The sequence below is a fragment of the Crinia signifera genome, chromosome 4 (genome assembly GCF_055691185.1).
Source record: "Crinia signifera chromosome 4, ASM5569118v1, whole genome shotgun sequence".
In the NCBI taxonomy this organism is placed as follows: Eukaryota; Metazoa; Chordata; class Amphibia; order Anura; family Myobatrachidae; genus Crinia; species Crinia signifera.
The window spans coordinates 232,385,780-232,413,748 of NC_139220.1; the positions used below are offsets into that span (position 1 = coordinate 232,385,780).

At 46.8% G+C, this 27,969-nt stretch overlaps 2 protein-coding genes across 2 annotated transcripts in view; one reads left to right on the top strand and one right to left on the bottom strand.

The window, feature by feature from the left end:
• Positions 1–7,314, top strand: part of AFG2B (AAA ATPase AFG2B) — a 29,348-nt gene extending 22,034 nt beyond the window's left edge. The window contains exons 8-9 of the mRNA XM_083183966.1: positions 6,672–6,797; positions 7,069–7,314. Of these exons, the coding sequence (XP_083040092.1) occupies positions 6,672–6,797; positions 7,069–7,224 (282 nt within the window). The 3' untranslated portion in view covers positions 7,225–7,314. The remainder of the gene's footprint in view (positions 1–6,671; positions 6,798–7,068) is intronic.
• Positions 7,315–7,356: 42 nt separating this feature from the next.
• SLC30A4 (solute carrier family 30 member 4) overlaps positions 7,357–27,969 on the bottom strand; it is a 37,942-nt gene continuing 17,329 nt past the window's right edge. The window contains exons 5-7 of the mRNA XM_083183967.1: positions 27,822–27,927; positions 20,070–20,204; positions 7,357–9,657 (exon numbers count right to left, since the gene is read on the bottom strand). Coding sequence (XP_083040093.1) covers positions 9,509–9,657; positions 20,070–20,204; positions 27,822–27,927 — 390 coding nt within the window. The 3' untranslated portion in view covers positions 7,357–9,508. The remainder of the gene's footprint in view (positions 9,658–20,069; positions 20,205–27,821; positions 27,928–27,969) is intronic.

The window sequence follows — 27,969 nt, forward strand, 5'->3', positions numbered from 1 at the left end:
GTAAGGGGTGTATTTTTCATTTGCAAATGAAGTCATTGCAGACTGTTCATTGCTCTTGCCTTGTTTAGAAGAAGGCCTTGCTTCCCTGTATCATATGACTTGTATACAGTAGGAGCAAGTTTCATCTTTGCTCCTTTGGCCATGGCTATTCTATTGTTCTCAGCTGCAATACGTATTGTATTGCAGCTGAGAACAATAGAATAGCCATGGACAAAGGAGCAAAGATGAAACTTGCTCCTACAGTAGATCACCATTAAAAAATATTTGTATACTAGCAAGCCCATGCTTCAAAAGCTAGCCTGCCACCTTGTCATTGCCTCTGTGCATATATATGTGTGTGTGTGTGTGTGTGTGTGTGTGTGTGTGTGTGAGAGAGAGAGGTAGTTTCACTGGCTGCCAACAGATGACAGTGTTTCGGAGACACACAAACGGACACGAGACTATGGCACTAGAATCTTACCACAGGAAAAAATATTAGAAACATGCAGGTTGAGTATCCATTATCCTGAAAACCCTAGTGTAATTTTGTAATTTGTTTGGGATGGAGACACACCAGATAGTATACCCTCATGGACAATCTACACAGTGTCACTATAGCAGTTCATGTTTATAATTACTGCCGGCCATTAGAGTGTAATAAACTGCAGTGAATGTGGAGGCCAAGAGTAAGCTGTTGTGTGATTTTAATCCTTGCACTGGAACAAATGAAATATTGTGCTGCCAAGGTACAAAGGTCTCAATATAGGTTACTTTATTTACATATGGGTATTTTTTATGGTTTGGTCTTTATTATTACCAGAGGCAGCTGAATTCTTCCACCAGTTTTCAGTACAAGATTACTAAAGCTTGCATAAATAAGGAATTTGGTACTCACCGGTAATTCCCTTTCTCCGAGGTAGCAGGGGACACTGCAGTCATCACGTGTGGGATAGTATGGTGTACTGGAGGAGTCGGCACGTTAAGAAAATTTAAGTGTGGCTGGCTCCTCCCCCCTCTATCCCCACCCAGACCTCAGTCTTAAAAAACCGTGTCCGAGAGGAAGATGATAGGGCAAGCACCCGACAGGAGGAGGACACATCCATTCATAGCGAATATGGAGATTAGAATCCAACACACAACAACTGTTTTAACAGACATATGTATCAACAGACACATTCAGAAACATAAAGAACAGAAGAAGTAGAAGAACTTCTAATAAAACATTCAAACCGCAAGTTTCATTTACTGTATGACAACCCCCCGGAAGCAGGGGATAATTTTATGATCATTATGGCAGGAAGACTAGAGCTGGGAGGGTGTGCAGTGTCCCCTGCTACCTCGGAGAAAGGGAATTACCGGTGAGTACCAAATTCCTTATTTCTCCCTCGGATAGCAGGGGACACTGCAGTCATCACGTGTGGGAATAATACCCAAGCACTACTCCCGGGTGGGAGAGCACTGGGATTCCTGCAACACTGCCCTTCCAAATGAAGCCTCAGAGGAGGCGAAGGTGTCAAACTTGTAAAACCTTGCGAATGTATTTGTACCTGCCCAGGTAGCCGCCCTACAAACCTGAGCCAAGGAGACTCCCCTAGCTAGGGCCCAGGACGTACTGACTGACCTTGTGGAGTGCGCAGAAATGCCAGACGGAACCTGTCTGTGAGCCTGCACATAAGCTTCCTTAATGGTTAGGCACAGCCAACGGGCCAACGTCTGTTTGGAAGCTGGCCACCCTCTTTTTTCCGCTCCATAAAGGACAAAAAGATTATCTGATTTTCTCAGAGCAGCTGTACGTTTGAGATAAATCCGAAGAGCACGGACTACGTCTAGCAATTTTGAATCTCCTGAAAGAACTGGAATCACTATAGGTTCGTTCACGTGAAAGGACGACACCACTTTCGGCAAAAAATCCTTGCATGTCCTCAATTCAGCTCTATCTTTGTGGAAGATCAGGAAAGGTTCCCGACACGATAGCGCCCCCAACTCTGACACCCGACGTGCAGAGGCTAAAGCTAACAACATGACCGTCTTCCATGTTAGATATTTTTGGTCAACCGAGATAAGGGGTTCAAAAAGGTCTGACTTGAGGAAACTCAAAACCAGCGGTAGTTCCCAGGGTTCCGTTGGAGAAACAAAAGGGGGTTGTATCCTAAGCATCCCTTTTAGAAAGGTTTGCACCTCGGGAATGAGGGCTAATCTGCGATGGAAAGTGCAGAAATTTGCACCTTTAAGGAGCCCAGCCGCAGGCCAGAGTTCAAACCTACTTGTAGGAACTGTAGCAGTCTGGATAGACTAAAGACCGCTCTGGGAAAGTTCTTGGACTCACACCATCTGACATAGGATTTCCATATCCTATGGTAGTGGGCCGATGTAACCCCTTTTCTGGCTTTAAGCATGGTCGGTATTACAGATGATGGAATTCCCCTTCGTTTTAGCAGGTCGGCCTCAACAGCCAGGCCGTCAAATGTAGATGCTTTAAGCCTTGGTAAGCGAATGGTCCCTGTTGAAGCAGTACCACGACCTTCTCGGCCAGTCTGGTGCCACCAATATGACCGTTGTGGCTTCCCTCTTTATCTTCTTGAGGACTCTTGGAAGAAGAGGGAAGGGAGGAAAGATGTAGACTAGCCTGTATGGCCACGGAATGGACAATGCGTCCACCGCCAGCGCCGCTGGATCCAGTGACCTGGCACAATAGAGAGGTAGCTGATGGTTCAGTCTGGAAGCCATCAGGTCTACCTGAAGGGTCCCCCACCTGAGGGCGATCTGATTGAACACCTCCGGGTGGAGGGCCCACTCCCCTGGGTGGAAATCCTGGCGGCTGAGATAATCCGCCTGCCAGTTCTCCACCCCTGGTATGAAAACTGCCGAGAAGTCCGTCGCATGAGCCTCTGCCCATTCCAAAATGGGTCGAACCTCCTTCATGGCAGCACGGCTCTTTGTGCCCCCTTGCCGATTTATGTAGGCTACCGCTGTCATGTTGTCGGACTGGATCCTTATGGAGCATCCCCTGAGGAGATCGTGTCCCTGTGTTAGGGTCAGCCTGATGGCCCGTAATTCCAGAATATTTATGGGAAGTTTTGCCTCCTGCGATGGCCATCTTCCCTGGAACCTGTGGTTTAGCGCTACAGCCCCCCAGCCTTGGAGGCTGGCGTCTGTTGTCACCATTGTCCACGTGCACGGCTTGAAGCTGCGGCCTTGCAGCAGATGTGGAGTATGGAGCCACCATTGAAGTGATGCGCGAGTTTTCTGTGACAGAGAGATTCTCCTGTGGATCTGCAGGTGTGATCCCGACCACTGGGATAACAGATTTTCCTGAAAGGTTCGGGAGTGGAAACGCCCGTATGGGAGGGCCTCGAATGAGGCCACCATCAGTCCCAACAGGCGGGTACAAAGGTGTGCAGAGACTGTGCGTAGTTGCAGAATCTGACGTACTCTTAGTTGAAGAGTCCTGATCTTGTCCAACGGAAGGAATACCCTTTCCTGAACTGTGTCCAAGATCAGGCCCAAGAACTGAAGTCTCTGAGATGGATTTAGTTGTGACTTCTTGAAGTTCATTATCCATCCGTTTTGGACCAGAAAATTGCAGGTTAGGAGTGCGTCTGCTGCCAACTTTTCTGGAGAAGGAGACTTTAAAAGAAGGTCGTCTAAATAGGGTATGATGATAATCCCTTTTAGACGAAGCGCCGTTATCATACAAGACAGTACCTTGGTAAATACCCTCGGGGCGGAGGAGAGGCCGAACGGCAGTCCCCTGAACTGGTAATGATTGTCTTGTATGGCAAACCTGAGGAACCTCTGATGTGGTTCCCAGATGGGTATGTGTAGGTAGGCGTCCTTGATATCCAGGGAGAGAAGAAATTCTCCCTTCTCCAAGGACGCCACTACTGAGCGAATTGACTCCATTTTGAACTTGTGATAGAACACAAATTCGTTCAGATTTTTCAAATTGAGAATGGGCCGGACGGAGCCGTCCGGCTTTGGTACTACAAAGATGCTTGAATAGTACCCAGTGCCCTTTTGGTGCTCTGGGACCGGGACAATCACCTTTGAAGAGAGGAGTGATTGAATTGACCCACAAAGGGCTGAAGCTGTCTCTTCTGAGGATGGAAGTCCTATTGGGAAAAACAAGTTTGGAGGAGGGGCAGTGAGCTCCAGCTTGTAACCCTGAGTCACAATCTGAAGAGCCCAGGCATCTTTGCAGTGGGACCTCCAGGTATCTGCAAAGACTGTCAGCCTGGCGCCCACCTCGGGTTCCCCTAGGTGAGCTGGGAGACCGTCATGCCACTGACTTCTCAGTGGACTTGGTGTCTCTAACAGTGGCGGCTGCTGAGGGCTGGGCTGCTCTGGCCCCACGACCCCGGCGGCCTCTGTAGGAAGGGAAACCTCCTCTGGACCTACCTCTAAAGCCTGCGTTCCCTCGAAAGGGGCGAAAAGTAGGTGACACAAACTGCCTTTTTTGAGGCGGAGCAGATGAGGGAAGAAATGCAGACTTCCCCCCTGTTGCTTGGGAGATAAGCCTGTCTAGATCAGGCCCAAAAAGCATGTCGCCCCCGAAGGGAAGAGCCTCCACGGCCTTTTTGATTTCTGGTTCAGCTTGCCAAGAGCGCAGCCAGACTGAACGTCTGGCCACCACCGCAGAAGCTGAAGCCTTTGCTCCTAGGATGGAAATATCAGAAGCAGCCTCCCCTATGTAGGAGGACGCGTCCCTGATGCATTCTGCCAAAGCAATAAGTTCATCTCTGGGAGTATTCTGTTCTAAACCAGTGACCAGATCTGAGGCCCATTTTTCCATTGCTCTTGCAACCCAAGCAGATGCCAGAGCAGGACGCAACAGAACTCCTACATTAGTATAAATGTTTTTTAAGAGATATCCAAACGTCTGTCCTGAGATTCCTTCAGGGACACTGCTCCCGGGATAGGGAGTGTGGTTTTCTTAGATAAGCGTGAAAGGGACAAATCTGGGGTGGGAGGAGTCTCCCATTTTTCTCTGGATGCAGAGAAGGGGTAAAGGACCCTCAATCTCTTTGACATTTGAAACTTTTTGTCCGGAGACTTCCAGACTTTTAAAAGAGGGTTGTCTAACTCATCTGAGTCCGGGAAAGTTAGGGGCTGCTTTTGGATTCTTCCAAAAATGGACACCTGAGGAGGTGCGGATGTGTCAGCAATGTGGAAAGTATCACGGATTTCCCTGATTAGACCTTCCACTCCCTGGACCTCATCCTCTGGGAGATCATCCCCTGCGGGATCCTGAGCTGGATCAGGAGGAAATTCCCCCTCTTCCAATGGGATACAATCATCTGGGTCATCTGCCAGGACTATGGCCTGAACCGCCCTTCTCTTTACCGGGGGTGTGGAAGGCTTGGTCTGGGAGTAAGCCGACACAGACTGCTTTAGGGAGTTCACAGACTGAATAAGGGATGAAGCCCATAGAGGCTCAGAAGTAGCTAACTGAGACAGATGGGAGTGAAAAACTTCCCTGTCTTTTCTGGAAGCTTCCATCTCCGCAGTAAAGCTGGAGAGAAGGGTCTGTAAGACATCCCCAGGACATGGGGTGTTTTGCTGTGACCCAGGGGACCTGGGAGTAACAGCAACCTGTACCCTTGCAGAGGACTGAATCCTAGTGTAGCATGGGCCGCACAGGGAAACCCCTTTGATATGTGGAGTATACTGCTCCTTGCACTCCTTACAGGAGTACACCTTTTGTGCTGCTTTTGATGTAGCCCTTCCTGCCATACTGACCAAGGAACTAAGCACCTCACACGCACACCCTTACACAGACACAAGTGTTTTCTAGCACCACTAGACACAGTGAGAAGCCCTGAGGCCTGAGTGCTAACAGGGAGAGAGGAGCCAATCCTGCCCCCCGATGTCTATAGTGTCTGGGGATAACCCCTGATGACTCACGGTACAGTCGAGGTCCCAGGGGAAGCGCTGTGACCGCACAGGAGCCGGTAAACCGGGGCTGTAGGTGTCTGACTGCGGGAACAGTGGAGAGAAGCTGCGTTCCGGCAATGGCGGCCGCTGCAGAGAGAGACGCCTGTCAGCTCCGCCTCCTTGATGCAGACGTTTCCCGCGCCGATCTGTGGGCGGGAGATACCATCGCAGCCGTGTCAGCGCTGAGCGCGACCTAAAATGGCTGCGGACGCTGACACTCTCTCCCCAGCCAGTGCGCTCACTTCTGGCTGGTCCCCCTCTTCTGTGTTCCTGGAGAAGGGGGCATGACCTTGGCCCCGGAACGCTCGCTGCGTGCAGCTGCGGCGGGTCCCCAGAGCGGGTGCTCTGGTGGTCTTTAGGTAGCAGAGGAACACTGCGTGCAGCGTCGACTGTACCTCTCCAGGGTTCCTTTTCACAGGCAGACCGTCCTGTCTGCCTGCCACTAACAAAGTTTAAATAAAAACAAAAAAAGAAATAAAAACCTAATCTCCCTTAGGAGACCCTTGCCCAGGAGACCGACTCCTCCGGGCACTTTTTTAAGACTGAGGTCTGTGTGGGGATAGAGGGGGGAGGAGCCAGCCACACTTAAATTTTCTTAAAGTGCCGACTCCTCCAGTACACCATACTATCCCACACATGATGACTGCAGTGTCCCCTGCTATCCGAGGGAGAAAACTCTTTGGATAAAGTTTTTTTCCGGAAAATCTCTTGTGCAGTATTCATTAGACATCTTACATTTTTACTCTCTCTTCTGACAGGCGCGTTTATCTATACTAAAACTCTACACAAGTAGTGTGCCATTAGCTAGTGACGTCTGTCTGCAGAGCCTGGCAGCAGCTACATCATACCACTCTGGGGCAGACCTTCAAAATCTCTGCAAAGAGGTGAGAAAATAATAATGGTTTAGTGTGTACAATAAAAATGATTAAGGCATTCCTATTGGCTGCTGTATTTTTAATGTAGGGTTTTGTTTTTTAAATTATATTTAGCATACAGCATCATCTGGTAAGGTTTTGCTTTATAGACAACATGTTTTAATTCTTTAATCAGAAAATCTCCTTTACAAAAACATGTGTGTGTCTTTCCAGTATGGGCAAACAAGTTTGTAGCACAGGAATATGTAACTTTACAAGGACAATATGTTTCTATCTGCAGGCTGCCCTTGCTGCATTACAGATGAATGGACTACAGGCTTCCTGCGTGAAACAAGAACATTTCCAACATGCCTTAGCATCTCTGACTCCATCTCTGAATGCCAGTGACCTGAAAGCCTATAAGAAACTACGGGGTCATCCAGGAATAAAATGTTAAATGGAAAACGGACTACTTTATAAAATAACAATGGCTGACATTCCTGTATTAGTGCAGTATCGAACACCCCCCCCCCCCCCCCCCCTCCCCTGTAATATTTAGCAAGTTTTATTGCAAGGATAAATAACTGAATAGCCATGTAATAAATATTTTATTATAAACACACTGCATTGTGCAATTTCAGTACCATCCTTACAGAAATAATGTGCCAGGAACGTTACATTATAAATCATTTGTAGGAGGAAGAACATTAATGAAGTTTACATAAAAATTGAACACACAAACTGAGCATAATCACCATTACACTTCAACGTTGTCACTCATGTTCAGTGCAGACAGGGCAGTGGGGTAGGGGGATATATATATATATTTAATACTTAGCTCTCACGCATGGTCTAATTCTGCACTCAATGCACTGTAAACCCAATAATCATCTTCTGAAGCGAAGATTTATGATAGAAGGAATGGGCATGCATATAAGCTCCAGGTCTCGTATACCGTTTTCAGACCGCAAATGCCGGGTCAGACACGGGTCTCATCCCCGGAGTGACACAGCATTTTCGGTTTGAAAGCAATATTAGAGACCTGGAGCTCCGCATCCAACTTGGCTTATTGCCGGGGCTGAGCGGCTGCACGTCACCAAGGTCTTGGGAGGAGGCAGCGCTTGGAGTTACCAGCTCTGCCTCCTCCATACTGTGAATGGGACCAGAGTCGCTCGACCCAGGCTACCTGTTCACACTGCAATTGACACGGGCCAGAGCCGTGTTCAACCCTGGTCATTACCAGGGTTGAACTCCCATGTTGCTCGACCCAAGGTGGCCCTTTCAGACCGCACCTTAACCCGTGTTGGGTCCGCAATAACCATTGACAACCTACTACTTTGGCTTTTACATAGTTTTGTTTTATCATGTACATCAAGTGGTAAAATCCACTTCGTATTGGTTTACTAAAATATACTATCTTCAGTTTATGTACAAGCTAAATTGGCAAACAAAAAAAATATGTAGGTTCAGATAACCAATAGTGAGGTTATAGAATGGAACCTTTTGTCGTAAATAAAGTATACGTTAGAAATCTGGTCCTTCAAAATGATATAACACTGCCCAGAATGATCCTGATTAAGTACAGGATATCATCATACCAAAGGCTGGAAGAAACATGAATAAGTAGTGTTTGTTCTCTTCATATATCATGTTTGGTAAAAGAAATGGAAGATACATCTGCAGCATATTTTCTTATAACTAGTGTGAGCTGTCATGTTGCTTTCTCTGCCAGGATAAAATATTAACTAAAGTGCCAGCTTGTGGCCAAATGAGCAATAATAAAAAACCCAAGCACATCTCAGACATAGAAATACCCTTGTAATAGTCACTATGGCAAGTCATATGAAATGTTTCTCTAGCTCTAATCGAAGCGTAACACTGGCCTGTGGTCATCGGCGCTAGCAGCACAGCTAAAGTTCCAGCAGCCTGGGGTGACATCTGAGATTTAAGTTTCATACATGATCTCACCACACCTATATCCGTCACTCAGATCAGCATTTTTCTAACAATGACCAAGTGGAACAGACAAGAATACTGGCAAAAAATAAAATACTCTCTCCCCCTCAGACAATGAAGGCATATGCTTACTCTACAAGTCTGTAAACTTTAGCTCATATCCTGTAATGCATCAGATTTATGAGTTTGTTAGAGTTGACAAGATCACTGCTTCATTAGAAGCAGAGCAGGTATTTTTATATACCATATATACACACACACACTACAGTCTAATGTGCATTGGAGGCAGTAAAAAATATATTATTAACCTGCTGTGCAAGGTAATATTTTATGGAGACACAACCTGCTCTGGAATGAAGGAACATAAGTGCTTGAACTTCAGAGAGAACCAAAAGGAAGATTCTACTGACAGAATAACACAATATAACTGTTTAATAGGAGCAAATTATGTCCTATTAAATATAAACTGCATGATCCATTAAACAAAAATGGATTACTTTGGGTTTTCATAGCAAGACATCCTTCTTTTGGCCCTAGGTCTGAGGTTTGTGCAAATGTGCTTAAATCTGTAAACAGCACTTTAAAATTGGTCCTATTTTCACTATTGAGCATTTCCTTCATCCTCAAATAGACAAAGGATCACAGGTTCCAATAAAAAAAAAAAAAGTGTGCTTCTATTAAAGATCTATGCCACAGAATACACCATCGCTTCATCACAAACGTTCAAGGGTAGCAAGTATTGCTGTATTGTGATAGGTCTGTGGTAAGGCAACAGTCCACAGGACTTAGGCACTGGAACAGTTGGCACATGCTGTGCTCTCTTCTTGCCTGTAACTCTGCATCTGGATAAAGCACTTGTACATTCCATATGTGTTTAGTAGTATGTGTCTCGCTTTGCTTTGAACTTCCTCCCACTTTGATGAAGAGCCAGGACCTGGGGAGTAGAAGGTAAATGAATTTGTCCATCATCAGACATGCTTGTCCACTTAATTATTGCTCCCTAGCCACATAGTAGAAAGAGAAATATGTAGCAAATAAGAGAGCGCACTGTGTTGATCAATTTGTAAATTTTTACTGAACAATTTAGAAATACATTTAATACATTTATAAAAAATAAAATAATATTAAATAAAATTGAATGAACAGACAATTAATTTAAAAATATGTGCTTAAAGCACTAGAAATTCATTAAAACCTTCCGACCGTGAATTAATTTGTAGTTAGCCAGATCGGTAATTTGTGCCTTCAATTGTAACAGTTCCTGAGGAATCAATAATGCAGTTCCTTTAAATATATTGTACTGATGTGCAGCTGATAGCTATCAGTTAGGCGATGCTCCTTATTGTAAAAAACAGGTTATACAGTCGGGCAAAAAAGTATTTAGTCAGCCACCAATTGTGCAAGTTCTCCCACTTAAAAAGATGAGAGAGGCCTGTAATTTTCATCATAGGTATACCTCAACTATGAGAGACAAAATGAGGAAAAAAAAATCCAGAAAATGACATTGTCTGATTTTTAAAGAATTTATTTGCAAATTATGGTGGAAAATAAGTATTTCTCTTTCAATGGTCCTGGTGACACAGCTTCACATTGGGATGTAGGAGGGTCCGCAGGAGCCAGGCACCTATCCTAAAGCTTTTGGAGGGTAGGCTCCTCCCCTACTGCATCCCAGATTCCTCAGTTCGTGTTAGGTGCCCACTGGAGTGGGTGCTATTCTAAAGGGCTGCTGGAGCAGCCGAAGGAGTAGAGTTAGTTAGGGTTTTTATTATTTTATTAACTTCTACACTAGCTAGGTAGGCACAGTGTGAGGATTCTCATTAGTGAATCCTCGCACTGCTAGCGCAGCAGGAGCTGACAGAAACGAGTCCTGTCAGCTCACTGTGCACGAGGGAGACGCTGTCTGGCCTCCCTGTGCAGCGCTTACAGCTTCTTTTAAGAAGCTGCCTGGGCTCCGGAGCGCCCTGAAACCGGCTTCACGCTAGGTGGGGATCATGGGGGACAGGCGCTCCGTGATGGCGGCGGCCATTTTCTGCGGAGCTTACACACTGAGCTCCTATATTGAGAGGACAGCAGTGTTGTTACAGGCATGTTCCGAGTGGTCCCCAGCTGAGGGGGAGATACTGGAACGAGGAGATCCTACAATGGGAGCGGCTGTCTGGGGGTAGTTGGCGCCAAAAGTCACAGACCCCGCAGCAGCAGGGACTTGGTCCCTTCCCTCACTCTGTTTTTGGCGCCATTCAGAACGCTTGCAGCGGAGCTGAGCTGGCTTACTGATCCTGACAGAGTGATTGGATTTCCTGGGCTTCGCTTTCCCCATTCTGAAGACTACAGAAAGCTAAGTGGCTGAGTACACTGTATATAATGTATGTACATTTAATGCTGTGACTGTGTTATTGAGAACATCATGTCTGAGCAACAGTCTGTGGTTTTGGGGGAGGGAGCCTTTAATGCATTGAGCGCTTGCAGTGGTTGTACACTGAAATTTGTCCCTAAGGGGGGCTTTTGTATTTTATGCGCTGCTGTGAAACCCATGGGGAGTGAACCCCAGAGGGTAGTGCATCGGACCTTGCGAGGGCTGAGTCCCTGAGACAGGTCTGAAAATGCTTTGGTGCATTACTGGACAGGCAGAGTGATGGCTGGTAATTTCCCTAGACCAGGGCCATTCTCTCAGCAGTCGGGCCAGCTCTTTGCCTCGGACCCAGACAGATCCTGACTTATACAAGTCATGCAGGATACTGCTATGGGAATCAGCAGGTTTAAATTACTTGTTTGACAAGCTTTATGGTTATTCTGGGGGGACCCCTAAAAGGTCTTATTCAGTGCCATTATTAGCTGCTGATGAGGAGGGAGAGTACACAGACATACCCTGGGTTCAGGGTGATGTTCCTGAAGAGTCCTCACCCTCAGGGGTGGAGGATTTGATTACTGCTGTAAACAGACATTGAATTTGTCTGTGAAGTAAAAAAAAAAAAAAAAAAAAAAAAAAAAAAACTCCTGCTAAGGTTGTTTTTAAGAGACAGCGTGAGGGAAATGATATCTCTCTGCAGACAAGGGTTTACAAGATTTATTGGAAAACCCCTGACAAAAGGCTTTAGATGCCAAAATAGATGGTTAAGCCTGTATCCCATGCCTGAGGATCATGCAGACCTCTGGGAAAATGTTCCAGTGGTAGAGGCTTCTGTGGTATACTTGTCAAAAGCCACTGTGCTACCAGTGCAAGCCTTCAAGCAAGCAAGTCCTCTGATTGGCTTCAGTCTGGGTCTCTAAGGCCAGGATTGGTGGGTCAGTGACCTGTGCTCTAGTTGACATACTGTTTTGTGTGTGTTGTTACTATGCAGAGAAGTCTAATGCTGCTGCAGAAAGGTGATTCAGGCTGAGCAGGAAGCTCTCAAAATGGCTGCCAGAGTTTCCTCAGTGTTTGGAATGCCAGGAGAGTGCTCTGGCTTATAGCTTGGAAGGCAGATAACAAGTCTAAAAAGGCTTAGAGGCATTTGCTTTTAAAGGAAAGCTGTTATTGGTTTACAACTGGAAGAGATTAATAAGCAGGCCACAGGTGGAAAAAAGCACTTTCCTGCCTACCCCTGCAGCCAAAGCAGACATCAAGGTTTTCTGCTTTCAGGCCATCCTTTCGGCCCTCCCCTAGAGGAGGTGCGTCCTTTTGAGGACAGTCTTTTAAGGGATAGTCTCAGTCCTCCAGGGGCAAGGCCCCAAAGTCAAAATTTGGTTCTTTTTATAAGAAACCATAGGAGAGGAAAAATCCTCCGCATACTGCCAGGGGTTTTGCCCGGCGGTGTTTTAAGGAGGGGGGACGTCTGTCACTGTTCAGAGACGCAGGGGCACTGTTAGACCGGAACGCTTGGGTTAGAAATATAACCCAGGGTTAAAAGATTCCCTTCAAAGTTCTTCCACCGAGAAGGTTCATTCCTACACCACTACCAAAGGAGGCTCGGCTCCGTACAGCTCTCTTGGGAGCGGCTCATTCTCTTTTAGAGAAGGGTGTGGTAGTCCCGGTCCCCAGAGCGGAGGGAAAAAAGGCTTTTATTTCACTCTGTTTTTGGTGCCCAAACCAGACGGGTCTTTCAGCTGATCCTAAACTTAAAGGCATTAATAGCCATTTGTGGGTAGACCATTTCAAAATAGAGTCTCTACGGTCTGTGCTGCTAAGCCGGGACCAGGGAGAATTTTTAGCGTCCATGAAGGTCCAGGACGCATACTTGCAGGTTCCTATCCACCCTGAACATCAGGCACTATTGGGGTGTGCAATAGGAGACCTTCTCCTGTAATTACAGGCGTTGCCTTTTGGTCTGGCCACAGCGTCAAGGGTATTCACCAAATAATGTCAGAAATGGCGGATGTGCTTCGACTGACGGAAATCATGGTTATTCCATTTTTGGACGACCTGCGGTTTAAAGCGGAGTCAGCAGACAAGTGAAGAGTCACTTGGCAGAAACCATCAGGTTTTGCAGATTCACGGCTGGCTTTTAAATTTACAAAAATCTCAATCGGTGCCGTCACAGAGACTCCAATTCTTGGGGATTGGTCTGGATACCCAGTTGCATTGGGTGTTTCTACCAGAGGCATAGGCCAGGGATCTGGCTGCCTTGGTACAGGAGATCCTAGGGTCTCAGAGCACAGCAGTATGGAGGTGCCTCAAACTGCTGGGGAAGATGATGGCGTCTTTAGAGACGTTACAGTTCGCCAGGTTCCACTCGAGAGTGTCCCAGTGGACAGGGAACACTCAGACCATGAGGTCAGAACAAATGTTGTTGTTTTCAGAAACTCGATCCTTCCTAAAATGGTGGATGGAGGTGGATTCCCTTCGGGGGAGTCGGTCCCTGCAGTCCTGGAGCTGGGTGGTAGTCACTACCGACGCCAGTCTCAGAGGCTGAGGGGCAGTAGTCGTGGACCTGCGTCTGCAGGGCTTGTGGACTTTAGAGCAGAAAGACTGATACTTTACAGTCTGCCTTACTGATCAACATCTTGGAACTGAGGGCTGTGTGGAAGAGGTTTTCTCTGGCGGGAGAAAAGATTACAAGAGCTCCCTTTTAGGCATTCAGACCGACAACGTCACAGCTGTGGCGTATCTGAATCACCAGGGAGGCACACACAGCAATCTGGCCATGTGGGGGTGTCCCGAATCTTCTTGTGGGCGGAACAGAATGTTCTAGCATTATCAGCAATCTTCATACCAGGAGTGGAGAATATAGAGGCCGACTTCCTGAGCAGGGAGAAACTGATGGAAGGAAAATGGAGGCTGAATCCACAAGTATTCCACTAGATTACAATAAGGGGGAAACCCCGGATAGGGACCTGAAGGCATACAGGTTCATCCATCAGGTACCCAGGTTGTATGACAGGACGTGGGATCCACTGGCAGAAGCAGTGGATGCCATGACTATCCCCTGGGAGGGGAATCTTCTTTATGATTTAACGCCAGTTCCAATGCTGGCAAGAGAGTTGAAAACAATACAGGCCCAGACAATTCCAGTAATTTTAGTGGCCCCAGATTGGCCAGGGAGATCCTGGTACTCGAGGCTTCAGAGATTCTCTGTGGACTCGTGGCGTCTACCTCTGAGGTCAGACCTTCTAAAACAAGGACCGTTCAACCAGCTGGATTCAGCTCGATTAATTTTGACGGTCTGGCTGTTGAAAACGCCATTTTGAGGAATATAGGATTCTCAGAGGCGGTGGTTAACGCAATGAGGAAAGCCAGAAAGTCAGTGTCTTCTGTAAATTATTTTGGGGCCTGGAAGACCTATATTTGTTGGTGTGTAAGACAGAGGTCACGCACATCGAGATTTAAAATGGCTAAATAGTTGGAGTTTTTTACAGGAGGGCCTTTCCTCTGGGTTAGGCCTTCAGTCACTCAGAGTACATTTCTCGACCGTGTCAATTTTTCTTTCCAAAGAAGGATTGCGTTAGAACCAGAAGTACAGACCTTCCTGCAGGGGGTTTATCTATTGAAACCTCCCTACAACCAACCAGTAGCGCCAGGGGAATTATCTCTGGCTCTGGAGTACCTTAAAGAGGCGCCTTTTGAGCCGTTAAGGTCGGTTGACCTTAGTTTCCTTTCAGGGAAGCTGGTATTTTTGTTGGCGGTGGCGTCAGAAGAAAAAAAAAAAAAAAAAAATATCGGAGTTGATTGCTTTGTTCTTCAAGTCTTCCTCCCTTATATGTCATGATGATAGGGCTGCCTTTCGGACAGTACCCCTAGATTTTTACCAAAAGTAGTCTCTGCTTTTCATCTAAATCAGGAGATTGTTCTGCCTGTGTTTCAACCCACAGAGGGTTGTTAGGAAAAGGGACAAATTGAGGAATTTGGATGTTGTGCGCGTCTTGCGCGTTTATGTGGACAGAGTTAAGAGTGTCAGAAAGACTGATACTTTACTGGTTTGTATGACATACACAAACTTAGTTGGCCTGCTTCTAAGCAGACCATTGCTAGGTGGTTGCGCTCTGTTATTGCGTTTGCATATACTAAAGTTGGTAGGACTGTACCGGCCAGGATTAATGCGCATACCACCAGGTCGGTTGCCACCTCTTGGGCGGTTCGACATGGGGCAACAGCTGAGCAGGTTTGCAGGGCTGCCACTTGGTCTTCTGTTCATACTTTTGCCAAATTCGATAGGTTCCATGAGTTCGCGTCGGTGGACGCATCATTCGGGCAAGCAGTGATGAAAACTGCAGACCTGAGCGTACCCACCCAAAAGGACCGGCTCTGGAACGTCCCAATGTGAAGCTGTGTCACCAGGACCATTGAAAGAGAAAAAGGGATTTTTGTAAGAACTTACCGTTCGAATCCCTTTCTCTGATATGGTCCTGGTGACACAGCGATCCCTCCCTTACGCTCAGTAAGTATGCCAGTGTTCATGATGTTTCATGTTATAATTGGTTGAAAAGTTAAATTTAAAATTGTGCATATAATATGTGCAGGTGTTTGTACTGAGTTAATGTATTCCAGTGGCTTTGAAAGATTGAACTGAGGAATCTGGGATGCAGTAGGGGAGGAGCCTACCCTCCAAAAGCTTTAGGATAGGTGCCTGGCTCCTGCGGACCCTCCTACATCCCAATGTGAAGCTGTGTCACCAGGACCATATCAGAGAAAGGGATTCGAACGGTAAGTTCTTACAAAAATCCCTTTTTGGTCAAAAACAAACAAGCAAGATTTCTTGCTCTCACAGACCTGTAACTTCTTCTGTAAGAGGCTCCTCTGTCCTCCACTCGTTACCTGTATTAATGACACCTGTTTGAACTCTTTATCTATATAAAAGACACCTGTCCAACACTTCAAACAGTCACACTCCAAACTCCACTATGGCCAAGAGCAAAGAGCTGTCAAAGGACACCAGAAACAAAATTGTAGACCTGCACCAGGCTGGGAAGACTGAATCTGCAATAGGTAAGCAGCTTGGTGTGAAGAAATCAACTGTGGGAGCAATTATTAGGAAATGGAAGGCATACAAGACCACTGATAGTCTCCCTCGATCTGGGGCTCCCCGCAAGATCTCACCCTGTGGGGTCAAAATGATCACAAGAACGGTGATCAAAAATCCCAGAACCACACGGGGGGACCTAGTGAATGACCTGCTAAGAGCTGGGACCAAAGTAACAAAGGCTACCATCAGTAACACACTACGCCGCCAGGGACTCAAATCCTGCAGTGCCAGACGTGTCCCCCTGCTAAAGGCAGTACATGTGCAGGCCCGTCTGAAGTTTGCTAGAGAGCATTTGGATGATCCAGAAGAGGATTGGGAGAATGTCATATGGTCAGATGAAACCAAAATAGAACTTTTTGGTAACAACTCTACTCGTCGTGTTTGGAGGAGAAAGAATGCTGAGTTGCATCCAAAGAACACCATACCTACTGTAAAGCATGGGGGTGGAAACATCATGCTTTGGGGCTGTTTTTCTGCAAAGGGAACAGGACGACTGCTCCGTGTAAAGGAAAGAATGAATGGGGCCATGTATCGTCAGATTTTGAGTGAAAACCTCCTTCCATCAGCAAGGGCATTGAAGATGAAACGTGGCTGGGTCTTTCAGCATGACAACGATCCCAAACACACTGCCCGGGTAACAAAGGAGTGGCTTCGTAAGAAGCATTTCAAGGTCCTGGAGTGGCCGAGCCAGTCTCCAGATCTCAACCCCATAGAAAATCTTTGGAGGGAGTTGAAAGTCCGTGTTGCCCAGCGACAGCCCCAAAACATCACTGCTCTAGAGGAGATCTGCATGGAGGAATGGGCCAAAATACCAGCAACAGTTTGTGAAAACCTTGTGAAGACTTACAGAAAACGTTTGACCTCTGTCATTGCCAACAAAGGGTATATAACAAAGTACTGAGATGAACTTTTGTTATTGACCAAATACTTATTTTCCACCATAATTTGCAAATAAATTCTTTAAAAATCAGACAATGTCATTTTCTGGATTTTTTTTCCTCATTTTGTCTCTCATAGTTGAGGTATACCTATGATGAAAATTACAGGCCTCTCTCATCTTTTTAAGTGGGAGAACTTGCACAATTGGTGGCTGACTAAATACTTTTTTGCCCGACTGTATTACCAGACGTCTCCTGCGGGTGGGTGGGGTGGTGATGTTGGATCCAGACGGACACCCGCTACCACCGGTGTTGCTCCGATGGTGAGGGAACCGGTACCGGGAGCAGGTGTCTTAGACGGGACTCAGCAAGTCTGCTAACAACCAACGCGGCCCCGATGTGAAGAGAGCCAGCGTTGGGAGCTGACAGGGCTGGAAAGTGAGTCACCCCCGGACGGTCTGATGTAGTGGACGTCTCTGCGCACCTTTGCAGGGGACACTGGAGGGATAAACCTTTTGCTGTTAGTAGGAGCAGTCCGGCAGTGTGGGGCACAGGTGAATCAATTGAGGCAGTCTGGAAAGTAGTCACGATCGGAGTAAAGTACGTCTTAAGTACGTCAAGACGTACTTTACTCCGATCGTGACTACTTTCCAGACTGCCTCAATTGATTCACCTGTGCCCCACACTGCCGGACTGCTCCTACTAACAGCAAAAGGTTTATCCCTCCAGTGTCCCCTGCAAAGGTGCGCAGAGACGTCCACTACATCAGACCGTCCGGGGGTGACTCACTTTCCAGCCCTGTCAGCTCCCAACGCTGGCTCTCTTCACATCGGGGCCGCGTTGGTTGTTAGCAGACTTGCTGAGTCCCGTCTAAGACACCTGCTCCCGGTACCGGCTCCCTCACCATCGGAGCAACACCGGTGGTAGCGGGTGTCCGTCTGGATCCAACATCACCACCCCACCCACCCGCAGGAGACGTCTGGTAATATAACCTGTTTTTTACAATAAGGAGCATCGCCTAACTGATAGCTATCAGCTGCACATCAGTACAATATATTTAAAGGAACTGCATTATTGATTCCTCAGGAACTGTTACAATTGAAGGCACAAATTACCGATCTGGCTAACTACAAATTAATTCACGGTCGGAAGGTTTTAATGAATTTCTAGTGCTTTAAGCACATATTTTTAAATTAATTGTCTGTTCATTCAATTTTATTTAATATTATTTTATTTTTTATTTTTTATAAATGTATTAAATGTATTTCTAAATTGTTCAGTAAAAATTTACAAATTGATCAACACAGTGCGCTCTCTTATTTGCTACATATTTCTTGTTCTTGTTAAAAAAGACCCAGTCTTTTTCTTTGGGAGCAGCACATATTTTTTGAGCTGTGTATTATATAAATTAAAACAACATATATATTGTTAATTTTTGCGCCTGATTTGCCCTTGGGGCATTTTTTCTTTGTATACATAGTAGAAAGGTAGAGATATCTGCCTTTGTATCACCAGTTAATTTGCTTATGGAATAGCCCAGATGATAGAAAAAAAACTTGCAGGGACGTACACTAACAGTTATGGACTCTGCATTCACTCACACACATACATACATATATATATTTTGTGGACTTCCGGTGGAACCGGATGGTCGCACACATGTGTGCTCCCAGATCCCATCCCCGGAGCTCGCATCCCCAGCCCCCCTGGAGAGGGGGAGATCCGGCACAATGTGAGGGAGATGAGGCTGAGAAAGTGGAGAAGTGACGGAGGAGCAGAGACGGATGGAAGCGGACAACCCCCGGCCCGGCGCCCCCCCAGCCTGAAGACGGGGCACTCCATCACCACGTGGAAGTGGATGATTCCAGCAGGCAACAGAGCAGTGGCCGCGGCCCCAGGCCTCAGTGGTGGAAGCCCCCCGTCCAGAGCAGGATGGAGGATGAGGACTGACATGGATGACCCCAGAACAACAGCAGTGTCACAGCCCCCAGAGGTGAGGAGGGAAGTGGATAATCCCGGCAGGTGATGAAACAGCATCCATGGCATCCAGCCACCCCTCCCACGTGCTCATGGGTACAACCTCGTGGGGAGCTCCCCACGAGGTGAGGTCCCAAAACTCCCAACTCCTGCCTGGCCTCATGGTCTCTGCCCCCTCTCCCTGCACGAGGGCTCACCCCATCTACAGCTCCGGCAAGGGCCCTGACACGCTGGCCACCCAAGTCTACAGCCTTATGTCCACCCTGTGGAGGGCTGTAGGGAGATGAACTGTTGAGCCCTACTGCTGCTGCCCGCGAGCAGCAGGATCAAGATGGCGCCGCCGCTAATGGCAGCCTAGGGACTGAGCATTCAGCCATATACACTCATGTATCTCCCCTGTCTCTGCTTATATTGTTACCTACCTGGCTGGTACCGTTAATGGCTGCCTAGGCGCTGTGCAGCTCGGTGGGTATATGTTCCTGTGTCCCCCCCCTGAACATGTCCATCACCCTTCCCAGGGTACATGTAGTATATATCTGTATATGTTCATGTATATCAGTACTGTCACTGTTGAACTGTTACCTACCCGGCTGTTGCACAGCAAATCAAATTCCTAGTATATGCAAATATACCTAGCCAATAAAGCTGATCCTGATATGTCAGCTTGCCTGCAGCTTTCCATAGCATCACTCAGAAAAATCTACAGTGTAGTTCTAGGAGAAATGCAGTTTGCCGAACACGTTCCCTACTTAAATTCTCCCGAGACAGAACTCCGACCACACTGACAATGCCAGAATCTCAACTTTCGGCATCCGGAATGCTGGTAAGGTTTAGGTTAGGCTGTGTTTAAAGGGGTGGGAGGGTTTTTTTTTACAAGTGGGGGGAAGAGTGTTAATACAGGTGTCGGGATGCTACAGTCATTCTTATGACCCCTGCCACTACAACGCTGGGATCCCAATACCATTCCTTAAGAACACACTTCAAATACTATCTTAAAAAAGCTTGTAGCAAAGTTTTGTGTTTGCTGTTAATACGAGTTGGTGCAATGCACTTACTTAGTTGTAAACGGATTATGGCCGTTGATTTCCCTGTCGTCAGTGACCAGACATTAAGGTCTTCTACTGAAAATACATCATCTATTTTCATCATGTCTTCTTTTATCTGATCTATATTTAGATGTTTTGGAACTCCTGGAATAAAACAATAATATTTGTTGGGACATTTTATTCAGTTAAATACAAATTTATAACTATTCTAATTAAACCCCGATACACAATATAGTACTTCTAGATCCTAATGCGATTATAATTCTTTGCTTATAGAAAGATTTTTAGACCAGGAACTCTGGAGCAGACATATTAAGCCTGGTGAAGTGATAAGTGGAATGAGATAACGCCGCAGCCAGTCAACTCCTGTCATTTTATTAAACCCAGGAGGAGTTAATACATAAAAAAAAAAAACAGTTAATTGTGCACTTAACATGCACTAGGGGCAGCCTGCCGCTTAACACCTAGCCCTGCTGATCACTTGCAATATGAGTGATATCGGGCATACTTTGCCCTCTTAAAGCTGCTGTGTCCACTTCTGCCAGCCCCAGGCTAGCGTTGTCCTATCCTTACAGCAGGGACAATGATAACCCTGCCGATGGCTCTGTGCTGTACCCGGGGGAGAGGGGTGGGAGAGTGCAGGCACATGTATAGTATCACACAGACGCCGAAAAGGAAAGCCAAAGAGGCAGAACATTATGGCTCTCCTTATCGGCTGAAGGGGAGATAACACATTAGGGGAAAACGTGTGCCCCCTTCTGCACATTATTGCAGGAGAAGCAGGATCTGAAAATTAAAAACAGTTAACTGCCTGATAATACATCTACACCCCCCCCAGTCTATATCTTGACAGTTAGGAGTCAACTTGCTGGTGCTTTAGTTTGGGGCCACAACACCTTGGCCACAGAAGGCGGTGTGGGGTTACACACGTTGTGGCCGGATCCTGCCACTTGACTGCATTTCAAGGGGAGCACAGCACAGCTGCACTGTGTGAACATATACATTGAAAAGGGGATTTTTTGTAAGAACTTACAGTTAAAACCCCTTTCTCTGAATCCATCCTGGTGACACAGCTCAACCATGGGATGTAGGAGGGTGCGAAGGAGCCAGGCACCTATGCTAAAGCTTTGTGAGGCAGGCTCCTCCCTTCTGCATCCCAGCATTCCTCAATTCAACTTCCAAAGCACACTAGGATACATTAACTCAGTACAATGCTTGAACATATTAATATGCACAATCAAGTAATTATAACCATCATAACATGACAACACATGAAACGGCATTACTTACTTAGCGTAAGGGAGAAATCGCTGTGTCACCAGGATAGATTCAGTGAAAGGGAATTGAACAGTAAGTTCTTACAAAAATCCCCTTTTCTCTTTCATCCATCCTGGTGACACAGCTCAACCATGGGACGTTCAAGAGCCGGTCCTTTGGGAGGTTACGCTCAGGCCCGCAGTTCTCATCACAGCTCGCCCAAATGAAACTTCCTCTGACGCGAACTCATGGAACCTGTAGAATTTGGTGAAAGTGTGAACAGAGGACCAAGTGGCAGACCTGCATGCTTGCTCCGACCGAGCCCCGTGGCGCACAGCCCAAGAGGCAGCAACCGACCTGGTGGTATGAGCATTAAATCTGAAGGGCAATGGTGTGCCTACTTTAGTGTAGGCAAAAGCAATAACCGAACTTAACCACCTAGCAATAGTCTGCTTTGAAGCTGGCCAGCCTCTTTCATGTACATCATACAAAACAAATAACAAGTCAGTTTTTCGAAACTCCTTCATTCCATCCACATAAATGCGCAAAGTGCGAACAGCATCCAGTTTCTTTAGTTTGTCCCTATTCCTGACCTCCTCTGGAGGACAAAACACCGGAATCAAAATTCTTGGTTTAAATGAAAGGTGGAAACCACCTTAGGCAAAAACTTAGGAACAGTTCGGTTTCTGTTTCCAAGTCAGAAATTTAAGGTCAAGCGACCTTAACGGTTCAAAAAGGTGGTTTCTGCAGACACAAATAACACCAGAGATAAATCCCAAGGAGCCACTGGTTGTCTATAAGGAGGTTTAAGATGCGTAACCCCTTGGAGGAAGGTTTGCACCTCCGGTAACAATTTCCTTGCACTAATCATGGTTCGGATAACTGCGTCTGAGAAACCCTTCTTTTTTAAGATGGAGGTTTCAAGAGCCAGGCCGTCAAATTGAGCCGAACTAGGTCCTGATGAAGGAGTGGCCCTTGTCTGAGAAGGTCTAGACGAAGTGGAAGACGCCACAACGCTGTCGACAAGCTCAGAATGTTGGAATACAAAGATCTCCTTGGCCAATCCTGAGCTATCAGAATGATGGTTGCTCCTTGTGTCCTCACCCTTGAGGACCCGCACCAGCGGATAACTGGTCCTCGCACAAAACCTGTATACCTGACAATTGCATCTGGATGCCATTAAGTCCACTTCTGGGAGTCCCCAAAGAACCACTATTTCCTGGAACACCTCTGGGTGTAACGCCCATTCTCCTTCCAGGAGATCCGCTCTGCTGAGGAAATTCTCTTCCACATTCCGAATTCCCGGAATGAAAAAGCAGATAAGGCCGGTGCAATGGCCTCTGCCCACTCGAAGATCCGAAACACTTCCTTCATCACCATCCTGCTGTGAGTGCCACCCTTGGTGGTTCAGATAAGCCACAGCCGTGGCATTGTCTGACTGGATTCGAATGGGAGATCCCCTCAGAACCTCTTCCGCCTGCAGAAGCGCCTTCCAGACCGCCCGCAGCTCCAGGACATTGATCGGTAAGGACAATTCCACACTGGACCATAGACCCTGCAACCTGAAATTCAGGGCTACTGCTCCCCAGCCCGAGGCTGGCGTCAATGGTGACCACCAACCAATCCCATGACTGAAGGGAGCATCCCAACTGGAGAGACTCCACATCCGTCCACCACAGTAAGGAATTCCAAGTTTCTGGAGTTAAGAGAACCTTCTCTATTTTCATGGACTTCCCCGACCAGCACGCCAGGATGCTCTATTGGAACGGCCTTGAATGAAATCTGGCGTACTGAAGGGTCTCGAAGGTCGCCACCATTTTGCCCAGTAGCTTCAGGCAATGCCATACTGACAGACCGGGTGACTGTAGAATGGTCAAAACTAACTGACAAACATCTCTGGCCTTTGATTCTGGAAGATATACCCAATGAAGATGTGTATCCAGAATGACTCCCAAAAATTGAAGCCTCTGAGTGGGGCACAGCTGGGACTTTGGTAGATTTAAAATCCACCCATGGCTCTGCAGAAACTGAATTGCCACTACAAGATTCTCCTGCAGCCTCTCTGCTGACTCAGCTTTGAACAAAAGATCGTCCAAATACGGGTTGATTACAATTCCTCGGAGCCTGAGTGCTGCTGCCATGACCGCCATTATTTTTGTGAACACCGTTGGAGCTGTCGCCAGCCCAAAGGGAAGAGCCCGAAACTACAGATGTAAATCGCCTATCGCGTAATGCAGCAAAGACTGATATTCTTCGCATATAGGTACGTACAAATAGCTCCAGGCTCAGAACTGTTCAAGGATTCCATTCTGAAGTGATCCACCCACAAGTGGAGGTTCAGAGACTTCAGGTTCAGAATCGGTCTAATGGAGTTGTCCAGGTTTGGGCACCAAGAAAGCGGTACCGGAACTACCAATTCCTTCTCCAGGAGAGACCTCGCCACCCCCAAAAGGGCCTTTCTTGAGCGTGCCTCCATGGGTAAAGGTGTAGGAAGAAACCTCCTTGGAGGAACGCCCCTCAGGTTGATCCTGTATCCCTGGGAAACCACATTGAGAACCCAAGGATCCTGGGCGGATAGAGCCCAAGCATCCTGGTACAGCAAGAAGCGACTCCCCTCTCTGATTCCAAACAGGGGAACCTCCGGCCCTTCATGCACAGGGCTTCTTCACACCCTTGGAAGTCTGCTTTTTTGCATAGGCACCAAAACGGGACTTGGGAGCTTTACCTTTTCCAGCAACAAATCTTCCTCCACTAGACTGCCCTCTGGAGGAAGCACCCACTCTAAAGGAGGGACGAAAGGATGAGAGAAAAGCAGCAAACCTGGAAGTTCCCTGATTGGCTGCCAGCGTGGGAAGAAATGTACTTTTACCCCCCGTTGCCTGTTTAATGAGGGATTCCAATTCAGAACCAAAAAGCAACTCCCTTTAAAAAGCCAATGCTTCCAGAGACTTCTTGGATTCATTGTCGGCCTCCCATGCCTTAAGTTACAAGGCCCTCCCGGCCATCACGGAAATGGCCAACACCTTCAAAAACTGCTGTTAATCAACCCTCTACCTTTTTATCCACAGGGTCCCCTGCACAGGCAGTGCAGTAGCTTATGACAGCCTAGCACCCGGGGCATCTACCAGTGGGACTTTTTCCCACAATTTGACATGCTCTTCAGGTATGGGGTAAAGGCTCAAAAACCTTTCAGGCATAAGTAGTCTTATCAGGGGTTTTCCACGCCCCTCCCAGCAATTCTTGCATGCCTTCATCAGAAGGAAAAGTGACTGCGTCCCTGATGGGGAACCTTATACGCCTCAGATAAATTCAATGCCTGTTTTACAGCCAAAATTAAATCAACACCAGGTACAGAGGATTCAATCTCTTCTCTCTGATCCCATGACATGTCTTCCACATACTCCTCGTCCTCCTCAGAGTCTATATTAGGTATAGGTGGGGTGGATAAAGGGTGTCTGGGAAAAACCTCAGAAGTAGTGTTTCTGTACTGTATTACATTCATTCTGTTAAGCGCCTTGAGTCCTATTGGAGAAAGAGCGCTATATAAATAAAATTATTATTACTATTATAAACTGCTCCATAAAAGCATTAATCTTGGGTACACTCTGAGCAGTGTCCTGCATTGCTTGTATAAATGCCGCGTCCAACCTGAGAGGGTGGAATAGAGCCAACCGAAGGTTGTGAGGAAGACAATGGCCTGGGAGTTCTAAGCAACTCATGTTTAAAGCCTGTACTAAGGCAGACACAGACCTTCCAAGAGCAGCTGCCCACGCAGGCTCAGGTTGCTCAACCCTCTGGGCTTGCACCCCACTGGGCACAGATTCGCATGTAGGGCATATATCCCCATGGTCCATCTGTTCAGGAGTTCATTTAAGCCCACAAAATTTGCAGTTAATTAACATGGCAGACGCTCCTTCCCCCAGCACAGCAGCATTACACCTTCCGGTCAGGATTTTCACACAGTGCATTAAGCCAGGCGTTTCTACAAAGTTAATATATATCAGTGTACTTATCTGTCTGCCGCTGTGTCTGACCCTCTGTGGTCACCGGGGAAAACGCTGCCTCAGAAGAACTGTCACTCTGTCTGCAGTAATAAATCTCCTTCCAGCTCCGCACAGTGTGGGATGAAAGCTCGCCAGGGCAGAGTGAAGAAAGAGACCAAAATCCCTGCTACAGCGGGGTGGGAGGCTCTTTTGGCACCTTTTCCCCGATCCTTCTGGTTTTCTGTGTCTCCCCTCCAATGGGGACCAATTAAAACACCCAGCTGCGCTGAGCTCCTGTAACAGGCTGCAATCTCCTAATTCAGCCTGCAAACCCATTCAAGATGGCGGCTGCCATCACGGGGTGCCAGTCACCCATGATCCCCCCTTTTGCAGGGAGCCGGCTCCAGTGTCCCCCAGGGTCCAGGAAACATCCCTTTAGTGCTTAGAGACCAGACAGCGTGTCTCAGCACACAGACAGCTGACAGGATGCGCTTCTGTCAGCCTCTGCTGCGCTGTCAGTGTGAGGAAATTTTCCCTGGAAGCCTCACACTGTGCCTGCACTAACTAAGATGAAATATTAATAAAAAAACAAACACCCTAGCTACTCTATCGCATGGCTGCTGTAGCAGCCCTTCAGCATAGTACCCACTCCAGTGGGCACCCAACACAAACTAGGGAATAATGGGATGCAGGAGGGAGGAGACTGCCTCTCACAAAGCTTTAGCATAGGTGCCTGGCTCCTTCGGACCCTCCTACATCCCATGGTTGAGCTGTGTCACCAGGATGGATGAAAGAGAAATGTATGTGTTCACCTTGAATTCCAGTCCTCCCACAGTATGGTGCAGTCGAACCCAGCACCTGTGTACAGGATCCTTCCAGCCAAGCAGGTCCCAATGAATGGGACCCTATTGGCCGCTGTGTGGCCCCAGCCTTATCACTTCACCAGGCTTAATACATTAACCCCTGTATGTATGTAAGTGCTGGATATTAATTTGTTTGTTGGCACGTGCTGCCTGCAGTGGAGACAAACGTACACCAACATCTAGGCAGTTTACTAGACATCCTTGCAGCTAAATTCAAGCTATATTCAGACAGGTGAATGCAGAATGGACTGTCATTTAAACGAAGGACAAGTCTAATTTTTTCAGAGTAAAGTTAGTATGCAACGGACAGGTTGTCAGTGTCTTGGTTCAAAGTCAATAGGTTGACATGACAATGATCAACACATGAAACAATTGACATGAGATTTTTGGAATCTTTTTTTTCTTTCTTTGAACTTTACATCCACATGGACTCTGATTGGGCCGGAAGCATGGGAAGCGGTACACTAATTTAGAGTAAACATGCTAAAACCTAATTTGACATCGAAAAAACACATTAAAGGCTCTGGTCGGCCTTGTGCATGCCAACTTTTCCATGTAAACCTAATGCCTGTCAATCCTGTATACCATAACCAGTTTGTGAAACCCCTCTAAAATCATAAGACATTAACAGAAAAAAGTGGGAGGATTTCTCTAATCAGAAGACAGATTTTAGCATCATTAGGAATGCTTTTGGTCTAAGCTGCATATGTGATAAACACCTCAGGAAACGGAGCACATGCACTTACTCATTGAAAAGGCTTCAGTGACAGATACATACACAAGACCTTATTTTATGCACTTCATCTGCTTGAACTTCAGATAAAATATAAATAAATAAAAAAGCGATGGTACTTATGTAGTATCTGGGCGCCCGATTTTGTGATTGGATGCCTTACCTTAAGGCATACAATCAGATGCGATTTGATGCGATTTTCGGCAAAATCGCATCGAAATTGCATGCGAGATCGCATCCAATCCGATGCGATTTTTCATAGGATTCAATGTTAACAAGGTCCTGTTCATTTCCCCACTATCCAAGTGGGCATAGAGTTGATTTTATATAGCGTGGCGAGCGCAGCGAGCCACTGAGCCCGAAGCGTGGCGAGCCCCGCGGAAAACATTTTAAGTAATCCGCGGCCGCTCGCCACGCTTCGGGCACGTGGCGAGCCACGCTATATAAAATCAACTCTATGCCCACTTGGATAGTGGGGAAATGAACAGGACCTTGTTAACATTGAATCCTATGAAAAATTGCATCGAATTGCATGCGATCTCACATGCAATTTCGATGCGTTTTCGATTTTCCGACCCGATCTTAAGATCGGGCACCCAGATACTACATAAGTACCAAAGCGATTTCCCAAAACAGAGCTGACATGAGTTTATATATTTATTGGCATATCGAATTAGGTGTGAGGTTTTGCCCATGCACCATATCCACCCAACTCAGGGCTGGGCAACACCGGCCCTCCAGATGTTAATAAACTACACATCCCAGGATGCTTTGCATTAGTTTTGCTATGTGGCCATGCTGAAACTGATGCAAGGCATGCTGGGATGTGTAGTTCATCAACATCTGGAGGGTCGGTGTTGCCCAGCCCTGACTGGATATGCCTCTAAAAATAAGCATTATTGTAAAGTCACCGGTTTCTGCTTACCTTCAAGTATTATAAGGACTGTGTCCCTTATAATACGCACGGTCGTAGAAAGTACTAGTACAGAAAATATGTAGGTACAGATTGGGTCTGCAATTTTATATTCTGGCTGAAAGATAGAATGGTATATTATTTACTCCCATCATATACA